This window comes from Paroedura picta, chromosome 1, assembly GCF_049243985.1.
Source record: "Paroedura picta isolate Pp20150507F chromosome 1, Ppicta_v3.0, whole genome shotgun sequence".
Taxonomy (NCBI): Eukaryota; Metazoa; Chordata; class Lepidosauria; order Squamata; family Gekkonidae; genus Paroedura; species Paroedura picta.
In genome coordinates, this window is record NC_135369.1 from 87640168 (window position 1) to 87655417 (window position 15250).

At 42.3% G+C, this 15250-nt stretch overlaps 1 protein-coding gene across 2 annotated transcripts in view; it reads left to right on the forward strand.

Moving 5' to 3' along the window:
- Position 1: 1 nt before the first annotated feature.
- Positions 2-15250, forward strand: part of GNPAT (glyceronephosphate O-acyltransferase) — a 28090-nt gene continuing 12841 nt past the window's right edge. The window contains exons 1-8 of one of the 2 annotated variants that reach the window (XM_077346611.1): positions 2-186; positions 1499-1690; positions 10011-10187; positions 10895-11024; positions 12067-12194; positions 13237-13312; positions 13438-13589; positions 14571-14701. In XM_077346611.1, the coding sequence (XP_077202726.1) occupies positions 136-186; positions 1499-1690; positions 10011-10187; positions 10895-11024; positions 12067-12194; positions 13237-13312; positions 13438-13589; positions 14571-14701 (1037 nt within the window). In that variant the 5' untranslated portion in view covers positions 2-135. The remainder of the gene's footprint in view (positions 187-1498; positions 1691-10010; positions 10188-10894; positions 11025-12066; positions 12195-13236; positions 13313-13437; positions 13590-14570; positions 14702-15250) is intronic. The other variant, XM_077346618.1, reaches the window with a different exon arrangement.

Sequence of the window (15250 nt, forward strand, 5' to 3'; positions counted from 1 at the left end):
CTCAGTCGGGCTTGCTTCGCCGAGCCGCCGGGGCAGGAAGGTGCCACAGGGGCGGGCCGATGGGCGCCGTGGAGGAGGCCAGGGAGGGAGGAGCGAGCTTCGCCGGGCAGCGGCCGCCGGGGGAAGACACTGGCGATGGCGGCAGCGGTCGGGGGCGGCGCTCGGCGAGGGGCCCCCATGCATTCGGTAGGTGGCTTGGGGGGGGGGGGGAGGTGGGGTGCTGCCTGGTGAGGGGCAAGCGCGGCTGGCGACCGTGTGTGGCACCTCCTTTCTGGGGACCGATGGCGGGCCCGTCTGCCCCCCTCCCTGGCCGGGAGCAGAGGCAGAGAGTCGTTCCTTCCGCGCCCGCGGTGGGCAGCCGAGACGGGGCGGTGAGCTTTTCGGGAGGGACAGACGGGCATGGGGAACGCTGCTTTGATAGAAGCTCAGAGGCGAACGCTAGTTTAGTTCTCACCTCTTGGTTTGCAATTCTCCAAACTCTGGCAAGTTATCGGGATTGTGGTCCTCGCTGAATTGCCTGTTAAAACTGCAGCGCCTGCAGGTTGTGGACTTCAGGTGTCAGTCGGCCACATTTCCTGGGGCCTGGCCTTTACATCTGGGAATTCTAGACCATGAAAAGTACATTGGGTGTGTGTAGGGGGTCTGCTTTAACCCTTATGTCATCAAAATATGTGCTTAAGGTGTAGGTAGGTATGTAGTTTAAGCCTGGCATTAAAGATATATACATATATACATACTTACGTGGAAGGGGGCACACAGAGACTTGCAGTAGATTTCCAAAACTGGTAGCAGACTCCATGGAAGTGGCTCTCTTATTTGGCTTTGTCAACACCATCGTGCAGACTCTCTACAGAACCAATACAGTTGATCTTGTGTGGTGTTAGTACAGACCTTGTGGCAGTGTAAACCTGAGTTGTGTAGCCATTGCAGATTGGGTAATTTTGTACATGTTGGACAGGTGCATTGATTGCGCAAAATGGAGAGCCTTTTTGCCTGTCAGGATGGGGAGGCTGTTCTTATCTGTTGCAGAAAGTGGAAAATAATTTCCTTGAGTGGTGTTCTGCTTTTAAATTATCTATAATATCTGTCAAGTATGACTTAATACCTTTTAATTGTACTGTCTAAGCATGAATCAACGTTTCCAGTTACAATCATGATATTTGCTCTTTTAGAATACAGAAGTTGAATGCACTGTAACAAACCAGAAAGGTGTTGAAGTGACATCTCCCTGTAACACCACCTTAATCTTGGTTGTGATAATGGTAATACGATGTTTTAACTTGGCCAGTGTTAGAAACAGGCTGTTATAACTTTCTCCTGCTTACATTGTTCTGGTGTGTTAAACATATGCTATTGGACATTGGTAGGACTGAATTAGGATTTATAAATCAGTTTATCAGATAGCCACATAAATATATCTTCTTTGATATGCCTGGCTTAAAAGGTTTGTTGCGGGAGCTTAGTATGTTGTCGCATTCTTCATTTGCTATCTTTCCAGCAGAAAAATCTCACATCAAAGAAAAAATATGACTTTGAGGACATTTTGGAGGAGAGGCGGCAGTCCAGTGACCTCAGATATGCAATGCGATGCTACACTCCTGTTGTGTATAAAGAACTTTCTCCCTGCAAGCCAAGTGCCATTAAAAGTATTGTGTTGCATTCTGAACAAGTACAGTATGTCATCAGAGAGGTGAGAAAATGCATGTTTGTTCATAGAATCATAGAGTTGGAAGGGACCTCCAGGGCCATCTAGTCCAACACCCTGCACAATGAAGGAACTCACAATTACCTGCCTACCCACAGTTAACCCAATTTCATGGCCAAATGATTCCCACCTCCACCACCAAAAATCTCCAGAATCTAGCCTGGCCTGGAGGAAATTCACCTACCATCCCACAGTGGCAATCAGCAATTCCCTGGGTATGCAAGGAAGGGCCACAAGAGGCAAACACTGTCACATCCCTTCCTGCCCACCCACTCACAATCTGCTTAAGTTCATAAAATCAGCATTTCTGTTAAATGACTAACCTCTACTTAAAAACGTCCAAAGAAGGAGAACCCAACACCTCCCGAGGAAGCCTGTTCCACTGAGGAACTGCTCTAACAGTCAGAAACTTCTTCCGGATGTTTAGAAAACAACTCTGCTACATCTTCTATATGACAGCCCTTCAAGTATTTGAAGATGGTTATCATAGTCATCTTCTCACCAGGCTAAACATACAAAGTTCCGTCATCCTTTCCTCATATGACTTGGTCTCCAAACACCTCACCATCTTTGTAGCCCACCTCTGGACATGCTCCAGTTTCTCTACACCTTTCTTCAGTTGTGGTGCCCAAAACTGAACACAGTACTCCAAGTGAGGTCTAAGCAGACCAAAGTAAAGTGGTAACATCACTTTGTGTGATCTGAACACTATACTTCTTTTAATACAGCCCAAAATCCCATTTGCCTTTCTAGCTACCGAGTTACACTGCTGACTCATGTTCAGTGTATGGTCTACTAAGACCCCCAGATCCTTTTCACATATACTACTGCCAAAACTAGTCTCACCCATCCTATAGTGATACATTTGATTTTTCCTACCTGAATGCAGAACTTTACATTTTTCATTATTAAAATTAATTTTATTCATTTTAGCTAAGTTTTCCAGCCTGTCAAGATCATCCTGATTTTGTCTCCTGGTGTGTTTGCTACCCCTCCCAGTTTAGTATCATCTGCAAATTTAATAAGCACCCCCTCTATTTCTTCATCCAAATCATTCATGAATATGTTGAACAACACAGGGCCCAGGACAGATCCGTAAGGCACTCTGCTCGTCACTATTCTCCAAGATGACTAACCATTTACAAATACCATTTGGGTGCAATCTGTTAACCAGTTCTTGATCCATCTAACAGTAATAAGATCCATACCACATTTTACCAACTTGTCAATATCATGCAGAACCTTATCAAAGCCTTGCTTAAGCCGTTTATAGATTTTTAATTCATATCGTCAATAGTGCCTGGCAGTGACCTTGCTCTACCAAACTTATAGTTTGAGGTGGGTAGCCACCTTAATCTGTAGTAACAGAATAAGAATTTTGATTTCGGCAACACCTCGAGACCAACAAAAATTTTCAGGATTTCAGTTCTTCTGAATCAAAGGTCATATGTGAGATAATGGAGGTATCACATGAAGTGAGCTTTTATTAATGAAAGTTTATATTGTGGGAGTGTTTGCTGGTGTTTAAGGTGCTATTGGGCTCAAACTTACTGTGTGTACATCTAAAACTGAGTGCCATATTTCGTTCTTTTGTTTCAGGGGTATGCATTACTGTATTTTGCATTCTAACCCTGACCTCAAAGGTTTGTCTCATTGATGGAAGTCTCATCAGTAGGCAAGGAATCTGCCACGTTCTCCTAAGGAACTTCATGTCCCATAGTGTTGTGTTGCCATTAGTTTTTAAGTCATAGTTCAGAATATTATTTGGTATACCCACTCGTTGCACCTGTAAAGTGTTCTTTTTTTACTATAACCTGAACATTATTCTTGTCGACTGTTAAATGCAAGGCTCTTCCTTTCTTTTCTTAGGATTTTTCTTCAGCACTTCCAGTAGTGGTATTACAAATGCAAATCAATGATGCCATTTAAAAAAAATGCTTGGCATGCTTGTCAAATTGCTGGTTAAAGTTTGCTGCCTTTTTGCTAGTTCATTTGGACTTTGGAATTTTATTTGGAACTGATTGTTTCAGGAATTTCCAATACTATTGGTAGCATTATGCTCAAGTCATCCAGTGAAAAGAATGGGTCCCAATGCCTTCTTTCTGCAGGATAGCACATACCTGGCTTGTTGTGCTCAAATACTCCCCGCACCACCATTTCTTTTGGATGCAGAACTTGACTGAAGACTTCCTGGTTTTGAAAGTGTTCAGTTAAACTATGAAGCTTGTTTCTGCCTGAATTTATGTTAAGTGCTATCAAGTTGCCTCTGACTTATGGCAGCCCTATGATATTATGTCCTCCTGTTATTAACAGCCAAGCTTGGGTCTTGCAAACTGAAAGCCATGTCTGTCTTTGATTGAGTCAGTCTATCTCATATTGGCATAACAAAATTTGAGTCCAGTGGCACCTTTAAGATCAACAAAGATTTATTCAAGGCATGAATGTGTATATGCACATGAAAGCTAATGCCTTGAATAAATCTTTGTTGGTCTTAAAGGTGCCATTGGACTCAAATTATGTTGTGCTATTTCAGATCAACACGGCTACCCACTTGAATCCAACTCATTTTGGGTCTTCCTCTTTTCTTGCTGCCTCCAGTTTTTCCAAAGATTGTCTTTTCCAGTAACTCTGATTTTCTGATAATGTGCACAAAGTACGATAGCCTTAGTTTAGTTGTTTAGCCATCATTGTATCCTCTGGCAGTTAATTACATATGTTAATAACTCTTTGTAAGGTATTATTTCCTTTTATCCACCCTGAACCTACTGTCCCTCCGTTTCATTGGATGGCCCTAAGTTCTAGTATTTTGGGAAAGGTAGAAGAATTCTATTTGTCAACTCTCTTCATCCCAAGCATAATTTTATAAATCTCTATCATGTCCCCTCTTTTCATCACCTCTTTTTCTAAACTGAGAAATCCCAGACTCTTCAGCCTTTCTTCATAGGGAAGGTTCTCCAACCCCATAGCAGTCTTAGTTGCTGTCCTCCGTGCTTCTTTGAGCTCTGAAATGTCCTTTTTGAGATGTGCAAACCAGAACCGAACACAGTATTCCAAATGAGGCCACACTGTATATCTATATTACAATATCAGCCATTTTATTCTCAATTGCTTTTCTAATAATCCCTAATGTAGAGTCTGTTTTTTTGCTGCTGCAGCATATTGGCTTGACTTTTTCACTGAATTATCCACTTATGACCCCAAGATCCTTTCCCTCTCAGTCTCAGCAACTTCAGACCTCATTAACTAATACTTGAAGTTTGTCTCAGTGTTCATCACTTCACATTACCAACACTAAACTTCATTTGTCACATTGCTGCCTTCTCACCCAGCTTGTGGAGATCCTCTTGGAGCTCTTCACAGTCAGCCTTGGTTTTCACCATCCTGAATAATTTTGTGTCCTCTGAAAACCTGGCCACTTCACTATTCACCCCAATTCCAGATCACTGATAAATAAATAGTTCTGACCCCAATACAAACCTTTGTGGGACCCCACTGCTTGTTTCCCCCCATTGTGAGAACTGTTCATTGATTCTTATTCTTTGCTTCGTGTCATTTAGAGTTGATTCTTATATGCTGTTTTTCTCTACCAGCAAGAGTCTCAAAGTGGCTTACAATCGCCCTTCCTTTCCTTTCCCCACAACAGACATCTTGTGAGGTAGGTGAGATCCCTGATATTACTACTTGGTCTATCAGTGCTGTGGTGAACCCAAGGTCACCCAGCTGGTTCCATGTGAGGGAGAGGGGAATCAAATCCGGCTCGCCATATTAGAAGTCAGCACTCCTAACCACTACACCAAGCTGGCTCGCCATAAGAGAACTCATCCTCTTATCCTATGGCTGCTAAGTTTACTTAGGAGTCTTTGGTAAGGCACCTTGTCAAAAGTCTTTTGAAAGTTCAGGTATATAATTTTTACCAGTCATCATTGTCTACATACTCATTCAGTTTCTCAAAGAACTCCAAAAAGTTGGTAAGGCAGGACTTCCCTTTGCAGAAGCCATGCTGATTTTCCCTCAGCAAGTTTTGTCCTCCTATGTGTCTATCAGTACTGTCTTCGATAGACAGAATTGCCTCAGACATTAGGCTGACTGGCCTGTAATTTTCTGGGTTCCTTTTTAAAAATTGGTGCGACCTTTGATACTCTCCAGTCTTCTAGTACAATAGCTAAATTTAATGGTAGGTTACGTATATAGGTTAGTTGATCAACAGTATCACGTCTGAGTACCTTAAGAATTCCTGGGTGCCATCAGGACTTGGAGACTTTTTGGGTTTTAATTTCCCAAGTAGGTTTAGAACAAGACTTTTTCTACCTATTGACCATGGAGGAGCCCCTGAAATAATTTTTCCAGGCTGTGAGGAGCCCCAGAAGAGATGTCAGCTCTTTATGCCCCCCTGTCACAAACCTGGAAATGACATCTTCATCGGCATTAACAGGCAGGGTTTAAGAGGACTGAGAGTGGAGAGGCAGGAGACAGTTTAAAGCAGGAGTAGGCTTGCAGGCTCTGCCCCCCTCCCAGTTGCATAAACTCACTCATCCTTGGGACGGGGTGGGGGGGGGAGAGGGGAAGCAATGGCAGTGACTGGTTCCATAGCTTGTGACCAAGTCAATTAAGGCAGAAGTGGAGTGGTTGTGGCCCCCCTCCAGAGTTCCCATGGGCCCCTGGGGGGTCCACGGACCCCTGGTTGTGAATCCATGGTCTAGAATTTCATTTCTGGTAACCTCAGTTTGGCTCAGTTCTTTTGATTCTGTTCTTGAAAATAGAGGTTGTAGCATGGGTACATACCTCAGGATTTCCACAGTGAACTCAAAAGCCAAACAGTCTTTGAGCTTTTCTGCCATCTCCCTATCTTCCTTTAGCAATCTCTTGATTCCTTTGTGATCTGAAGACCCCACTTCTTCTCTGACTATTTTTCTGTTCTGGATATATATTTTTAAATGTTCATTGATATTCTTGATGCTTTTAGCTTCTCAATTTGTTTTGCATGCCTAATTATTAACTTATATTTCTTTTGCCATAGTCCATGGTCCCTCCTGTCCAATTCATTGGAACAGACCTTTCACTTTTTAATAGCCTCTTTACTTTTTATTACTTCTTTAACTTGCATTTTTAACCATACAAGCCTTATTTTAGATTCGGCAGTGCCTTTCCTCACCTGTGGAATGCATTCTCTTTGACTTTCAATTAGTATGGTTTTAAATAACTTCCAAGCATCCTCTAGGCCAGGGGTAGTCAACCTGTGGTCCTCCAGATTTTCATGGACTACAATTCCCATGAGCCCCTGCCAGTAAACACTGGCAGAGGCTCATGGGAACTGTAGTCCATGGACATCTGGAGGACCACAGGTTGACTACCCCTGCTCTAGGCTAGAGGTTTAATTCTCTTGTGTTTCCCCTTCAGTTTCCTTTTTACTATTCTCTTCATTTTTGATAAATTTCTTGTTTTGAAATTAAATGTTACCATTTTAGATTTTAGGGATAACTTTAAATTCACATGAATGCTGAACTCAATAGAATTGTGGTCACTGTTTAATTGGTGTAACAACTCTGCATCTCCCACCAGGTCTTGAGACCTACTCAGAACTGAGTCCAAGATTACCACTTCTTTGGTTGGCTCTGTGACCAACTGTTGCAGTGCAGATCTGTGATGTCTGGGAATCTCATTTCTAGGGCATGACTCAAGCACATGTTTACCAGTCAGTGTGATGGTGGTTGACAAACTGAAAAAAATACCCCTCAATCCCATGTAAACCACCCTGGGCCATATGGGAAGGCAGTATAAAAATTCCAGTATTTTTTTAGCATTATTTAACCTGATTACAGAGGACTCTGATCGGCTACCAGTAAAGCTAACCCAAATAAAAGAAATAATTTTCCTGGGTTTATTTGGGATATTCAGCTAAACCAATCAGCTGGGGTGGCAGGAGATCTCAGCTTCCCACTGCCCTACCTGATCCTCTCAGTCCTGTGTGTGGCAGCAAGAGTCCTCCCCACCGCAAGCAGAGCCACAACAGAAGCCTTTCCAGTTGGGACTCCATGCAGTGGTGAGTTTTCTCCTAGCTGCCCACCTATCCTGAAGACAGGTAGATTCTGTTGCATGGTGCTTTAAACCACCCCGCAACAGAAGCCCTTCCAGTTTAATCTGTATGTCACATGGAGGTCTCTCCCAGCTGCACCCAGATTGGCATTGGCATATCAACACCTATAATGTGTTTCCCCCTCTAATAACCCTCTGCCCTCACTTCCAACTTCTATTATGCCTTTATCAATATTACCTTGAATCTTTGTGCAACCATCCCTTTGGACTGGCATGATAGTCCAGAAGAGCCAAGAAATTGAAAATCTTGAAGAAGAAGAAGAAGAAGAAGAGTTGGTTCTTATATGCCGCTTTTCCCTCCCTGAAGGAGGCTCAAAGCGGCTTACAGTTGCCTTCCCATTCCTCTCCCCACAACAGACACCCTGTGGGGTATCACTGCCCGGTCAGAACAGCTTTATCAGTGCCGTGGAGAGCCCAAAGTCACCCAGCTGGTTGCATGTGGGGGAGCACAGAATCGAACCTGGCATGCCAGATTAGAAGTCCACATTCCTAACCACTACACCAAACAATTTCAACATCTCTATTGTCAACCTTAAAGTTGTGTAATTCTCCAGTAATCATTACTTTTGTCTTCTTGATATTTTGCCGTAATCCTGCTTTAGCACTTTCTGCTGTAACTTTAATCAGTAGTTGTTTCAAGTCTTCACTATGTTTTGTCAGTAATGTGGTGTCATCGGCATACTTCTAATTATTAATGTTCTTGCTATCAGTTTTCATTCTACCATCTAATTCTAATCCAGTTTTCTTTAGATGTTCTGCATCTACATTGAACAAACATGGTGATAAAATACATCCTTGTCTAACACCTTGGCCAATTGAAAACCATTATTTTTCCATATTCTGTCCTAATGTGAATGGGTTGTATATCAAAACAGTCAGATGCTGTGGCACATCCATTTCTTTTAAAGCCAACCATACCTTTTCATAATCCACACTGTCGGAAAGAAACTATTCTGTAATCCATGAAACGTTGATTTTCTTCTGAAATTATCTTGTATACTCCGGTAACCAATGTAAATTTGCAGTATAATCTCCAGTGCCTCTTTTCTGATACCAACTTGAAGATCTGGCTTTTCTTGTTCCTTATATGCTTGTTGCTTCTTGACATTGGCATGTGCATTCTAATTGTAAATAGGCCAATTTTTGTTCATGATGTTTGAATGCAGCCACAGATTCCTCCTACTTAAAGCTAGGCAAAAATCAGTCCATTATTTTTGCAGTCTTCTATTTTCTTGTTGTGTGAGAATAGTGCTGGAGTGTGATCTGAGAGACCCAGGTTTGAATCCTCACTCTGCCATGGAAGCTTGATGCGATGGATTGACCTTGGGCCAATCACACACTCTCAGCCTAGCCTACTCTAGAAGCTTGTTGTGAGGATAAAATGAAGGAGAGGAAAGTGATGAAGGGTATTAATGAAGTAAGTAGGTGGCCTACTGGATTCTTATGAAGACCTGGTTGCTTTCTTTTATAAAACTGGAAGCTGGGAATTCAGAGGACCTGATACTTGGCATCCCTGCTTGTGTTTGGTAACCTGAGAGAGAGTGGCTGTGGTCACCCTCGTTACCCATTGAGCTTAATGACTGTGGGGATTTGAACCTGGGTCTTCCTGTACCCAGTCTAATGAGTAGCCGTGTTGGTCTGAAGTAGCACAATAAAATCAGAGTCCAGTAGGACTTTTAAGGACAACAAAGATTTATTCCAGGCGTGAGCTTTCGAGTGCAAGTACTCTTCCTCAGACTATGAACTGATCATCATGACAGTGGCCATCTGATTTTACTGTACCCAGTCTGTTATTCTGTCACTATACAACACGGGTTCTTGATAAAGGCCAAAATCCTAACAAGTACAAATACATAATATTTTTAATTGCCTAAATTAACTTATGAAATATTTTGCTATATTCAGCTTAACTTGACAAAATAATAATCATATGCAGTGTGTACTAACCTGGGTTTGGTCTTGCTGAATTTGGGGAACATTTCACTTTCACACAAGTCTGCAAATTTTTTGCAGTTCATATAGATCTGTGTTGTACATTTGTGGACTTAGATGGGGAAGGAACTGCTTGGGTACCTCAGGATGCCATAGGCAGGTGGGCAAACTACCATTTCTAAGCCTGGATATGGTTCCAGGCCGCTGCGGGCTGAAAACCTTTCAAAACATATGTGACAATTGTCTTAATATTCACTGCTGCTCTTGATGTTTTGCATAGCTATCAAAAGAAATGGGTGAATCTCCTGACATCGTACAGGAAGAAGCTGCAGAAATTCTAGATGAGATGGCGCACAGCATGCACATGGGAGCGATCCGTTTTTTTGCTTTCACACTGAGCAAATTATTTAAATGCCTTTTTAAGAGCATTTGTGTAAATGAAGAGGGCATACAGAAAGTAAGTACTGGTATGAACATCTGATTGAAAAGCTAGAGTTCCATCCTGACATGCTTGGAATTAATATTTTGCTAACCTGTTTTTGTGTGTTGGTCACAGTCCCAGGATGCTAGCCTGGCTGTTGGGCTCCTGTGTCATAGAAATGATAGTCCTATGAAGGAAGTACTAAGGATGACCTTGGGACTATCTGTTTGGTAATGTTTAAATGGACATGCATATTTGTTTTATGTTCAACTTTGGGTTTCAAGGCAGTATGCAGCAAAGACGGGCTTCTCAGCATGTGGTGGAGGTACCCTAAGATATATCGTTGAAAACTATATTGTGATAAATTAAAACAGTTGAGTGGATGCGTGTTTGACAGAAACATAGCCCACCCATCTAAATTCATTGAAACTGAAACTCTTTGACTCATAAACAAATCCACAACTATACTAGACATCCTGCATTTTTAGATATCCTACTAAGAAAGATTCTCCCCAAGGATATTCTAGATGAACAGTATGCAAGTGAACCTAGCCACAATCCAGTGTTTGGGGATCATTGGGTCCTGGTGTCTCTTCCATTTCATACAGTTAAAATTCTCTGAGTGTTTTGACTGCTTTTAAGTAGTATGTTTTTACTATTCCTGATTAAATAAACTGTCTTGAATGTAGAAAACAGGGTATACATCTTTTTAAATGAATAAACGGCATTTTGTTCTTTGTTAGCTACAACAGGCAATTCAAGAGCATCCAGTTGTTCTGCTGCCCAGTCATCGAAGCTATGTGGATTTTCTCTTGTTATCTTATGTGCTATTTGCCTATGACTTGGCTTTGCCTGTCATTGCTGCAGGAATAGGTGAGGATTTCCTTTATGACAATTTACTCTTGCAACAACCAGGTTTTTGTGTTGCGATAAAACTAGATTGGCCAACAGGGGCTTGGCTGGGCTTCCTTTTGTTGGATGGTTCTTGCTGTGACATGCCTGAGACAAACCCCATTGTTTTGCAGAGCCAGAGGCATTAGGAAGGCTGCACGGAGTTTCACAGCTGATTGCGAGGCCTTCTTTCTTCAGTTCTAGGAGGAACAATAACCTATCTTGATGAAAATTGTCATCGGTTTTGTTATTTGGCCTGCCGTTTATGTTGGTCTTTGAGATGGGTCTCTAAAAAACAAATGATCACATAAACTCTGATAGGCTCTTGCATTGACAAAACTCAGCGGTATGCCGTGGTAATAGTCAAAGGACTGATGAAGCCCTGTATCCCTTACAATATCTGTTTAATGTACTTTTGATATCCAAATTAGATTAAATTGCTCCTGACATTTCATGCCTTCATTAGGGCACAGAGTGCGTATTGCATGTAGTTGAGTTCTTTCCTTAGTAATTCCTTTAAAAACCACACAGCTGATGAAACAGTGACTTACTGGGGAGACTAACATATAGAAGTAAGCCGTGGGCAGTTATCCTGCTGAAAATCTTGTGCCATTTGTAAATTAGAAAGTGCTTTTGTGTATTACCAGCATGTTGAATATATCCCTCACCTCCCAAAAAATGAAAGAAGTACAGATTCTGATCCCAATAAGTATGCACAATAAGCTGTTTAAGGCTATTCCCAACCCTTTGCATACCCAGGCCTGCTCCTTTCATGTGCAGAAATTGGGGTGGGAGGTGGGGGGACAAGTAATGTGTCAAGAGTCCCATAGTTTTAACACACTTGCCTGTTATTCCTGTAAGGGTGTATAGCTGGCACAACTTTCAGTGTATTCTGTTTGGTTTTGCTTCTGATGTGCTACCCTCATGGCATTTCTCCAGATAATCCCTGCAGTTCTAGGTGTTGACAGAGGTGCTTTAGGGGACCATGACTGATTTTCCACTTTGCATTCTTTGTCCCTCCTAGATTTCCTGGGAATGAAAGTGGTTGGTGAGCTCCTACGAAAATCAGGTGCCTTTTTTATGCGACGTACATTTGGTGGGAACAAACTCTATTGGGCAGTATTCGCTGAGTATGTCAAAACAATGTTGAAGGTAAATTTTGAAATTGGGTATTGTTGAGTTTTAAGACTTTTGGTCTGAACACCTGGGGTCACTTGTGATGCTTTCGGTTGATTCTGCATTGAGCAGGGGGGTGGACTAGATGGCCTGTGTGGCCCCTTCTGATTTTATGATTATACATAAACAGATCTGTGTATCTTGTCATAAATTCAGTTGCAAAGTGTAGCCCCTTCCACCCGCATGCAGAACAAAAGTCTGCAAAGGTACACCACACGTGGCTAGAGTGTATGTTTCTAAAAACCCAGGGGAAATGATATGCTTGCAGAAAAATTCCTAAAGTTTACTTAAGAACAAAAATACTCCAAACCTGGAAACTAAAACATCCCAGAATGGTAAAAGCAAGCATCTGAACATGTTTTAGCAAACATAGCAAAAACCTGCTTTGATGCCCAACAGCTGGTAAGCGTATGGATGGTCAGTGGAGAAGAAGAAATAAGATACTGAGTATATTTAGAAAAGAGCCTCTTGTGGCGCAGAGTGGTTAGGCAGCAGACATGCAGTTTGAAAGCTCTTCCCATGAGGCTGGGAGTTCAATCCCAGCAGCCGGCTCAAGGTTGACTCAGCCTTCCATCCTTCCGAGGTCGGTAAAATGAGTACCCAGCTTACTGGGGGGTAAACGGTAATGACTGGGGAAGGCACTGGGAAACCACACTGTATTGAGTCTGCCATGAAAACGCTAGAGGGCGTCACCCCAAGGGTCAGACATGACTCGGTGCTTGCACAGGGGATACCTTTACCTTTATGTTTAGAAAACAAGAGGAAAGAAGTGGAGGCTACTGGGTCAGGAAATTTCCCCTTCCCCATAAGTCCTTTCAGGAATTGCAGATATTTATAGTTGGTTAACCTAATTACGTGTTGGTTGCTGGATTTGTAATTCTTGCTGTTTGATTCATATAGCTACTGTTTTAAATGTGGTTTACAAAAATACTTTAAAAATATTTATTTTATAAAATATTTATTTTAAGATGAATAACATTTCATTAATTGTTATTCTTTTGTGTGTTTTGTCCTGAAGAATGGCTATGCCCCTGTAGAGTTTTATCTTGAAGGGACAAGAAGTCGCACTGCAAAGACTTTGGTTCCAAAGTTTGGTAAGTTGGCTAGACAGTTTATGTTCAGCAGTAAAGACCATGCTAGAGATATCCCTTATATACAGAAATATATCTAAACATTTATTTTGAATAAAAATATACATATTTTTCCCTTCTTATTTCAGGCCTCCTCAATATTGTGATGGATCCATTTCTTAAAAGGGAGGTCTTTGACATTTACCTTGTCCCAATAAGTATCAGTTATGAGAGAGTACTGGAAGAATCTCTTTATGCACATGAACTTTTAGGTGTCCCTAAACCAAAGGAATCTACATCGGTAAGGCTGCAAGTTTAAATTAGTGTGGCCCAGTAGGTGGAAAAGGGATATTAACTTCAAAATATTGCATATACATTGACTTTGTATCTTTGGAAATGTGGAGAATTGTTGAATACAGCGAGAGCCAATAGAGCATCATTGTATTTATTTATTTAACTTATTTATTGTATTTATATCATGGTTAGAGTGCTCAACTAGAACAGGGGAGACCTGAGCTCAGATCCTCACTCTGCCAGGAAGATTCAGGGTAAAGTTGCACTAATCACTTTCTTTAATACTGGCATACCTTACAGAAACAGTCCCCAATCCCTGGGCCGGGGACCGGGACCGATCTGTGGATCAGTTGGGATCGGTCCGCTGCTCCTCCTTGTTCTCCTCCCCGGCTGCTGCCTCAGGGGCTGCCCTGCCACTCTGCCACCGGCTCACCTTTGGTGTTCTCCAATGGCCACCATGGCTGGGGCTCCCCCTCAGTGTGGCACTGCGCAGCTGCTGCTGGCAGCGCCCCCCAGCGGGCAGCGGAAAGTCATGGGTGCCGGCGGGAAAGCAAGTGGAGCAGGGGCTCAGGCGGCGGCAGCAGCAACGTCCCTCAGCAAAAGACTACCCCCCCCCAGGCCTCAGTAAAATTGTCAAGTGTTGACCAGTCCCTGGTGATAAAAAGGTTGGAGACCACTGGGTTGTTCACTGGAACAAAGTTTGAGTGCAGTGGCACCTTTAAGAGCAACAAAGTTTAATTTTGGGGAGAAGCTTTTATGTGCATGCACACTTCATTGTAATTATGTGGAGGAGAGAATAATTGCTGGTGCTGCTCTAAGGCCCTTGAATGAACTGTAAGATAAAAATATGACTGCTACTATAGAACCGCCCTGTGCCTCCAGGGATGGCGGTATATAAATATAATAAACAAACAAACAATGGGCAAATAAATGTTGCCCATCTCCACTACGTAATGTCTCAAGTTTATTTTTATCATTTATTTCATAGGGACTATTGAAAGCCAGGAGAATTCTGAGTGAAGATTTTGGAAGAATACATGTATACTTCGGACAGCCCTTATCACTGAGAACACTGGCAGCTGGGAGAATCAACCGCTGTCCGTATAACTTGGTTCCGAGGTACCGTGATGTAACAGTGTTTTGTGAACAGCATTGGAATTTGGGCTGGTTATCAGATGGTTCCTTCTGCTTTGTCTTTGCTAGTGGTCATTCTAGATCAGGCTGTCTCAACCAGGGTTTCCTGAAACCCTGGGGCTTCTTGATGGCTCTGGAAGAGTTTCCTGAATAGGTGTGAGTTTATTCATTTTAATACATTTTAAAAATTTGTTAAACATTTATTGGGGGATATGACCTTATATGGTCATGTTGCCCCCCCCCCAATGCCCAATGATTGGCCTGGAGAGGGGTGGGAAGAGGTGGGGCCCTGGGTGGGCATGTACACAGTTATGCTTCCCAACCACATTCTGCATGATTGTGCCACTTCTGGGGTTTCTTGAAACCTGAAGAATATTTCAGGAATTTCTCAATGATAAAAAGTTGAGTAAGGCTGCTCTAAAGCAAAATCTAATTTAAATAAATCATGAGCACACTGACCCAAGACTTAAAGCATTTCTGAAATCAAACATTCCTTCCAGTAGTTGAAAATAGGATGAGAAAGACTTAAGTGTA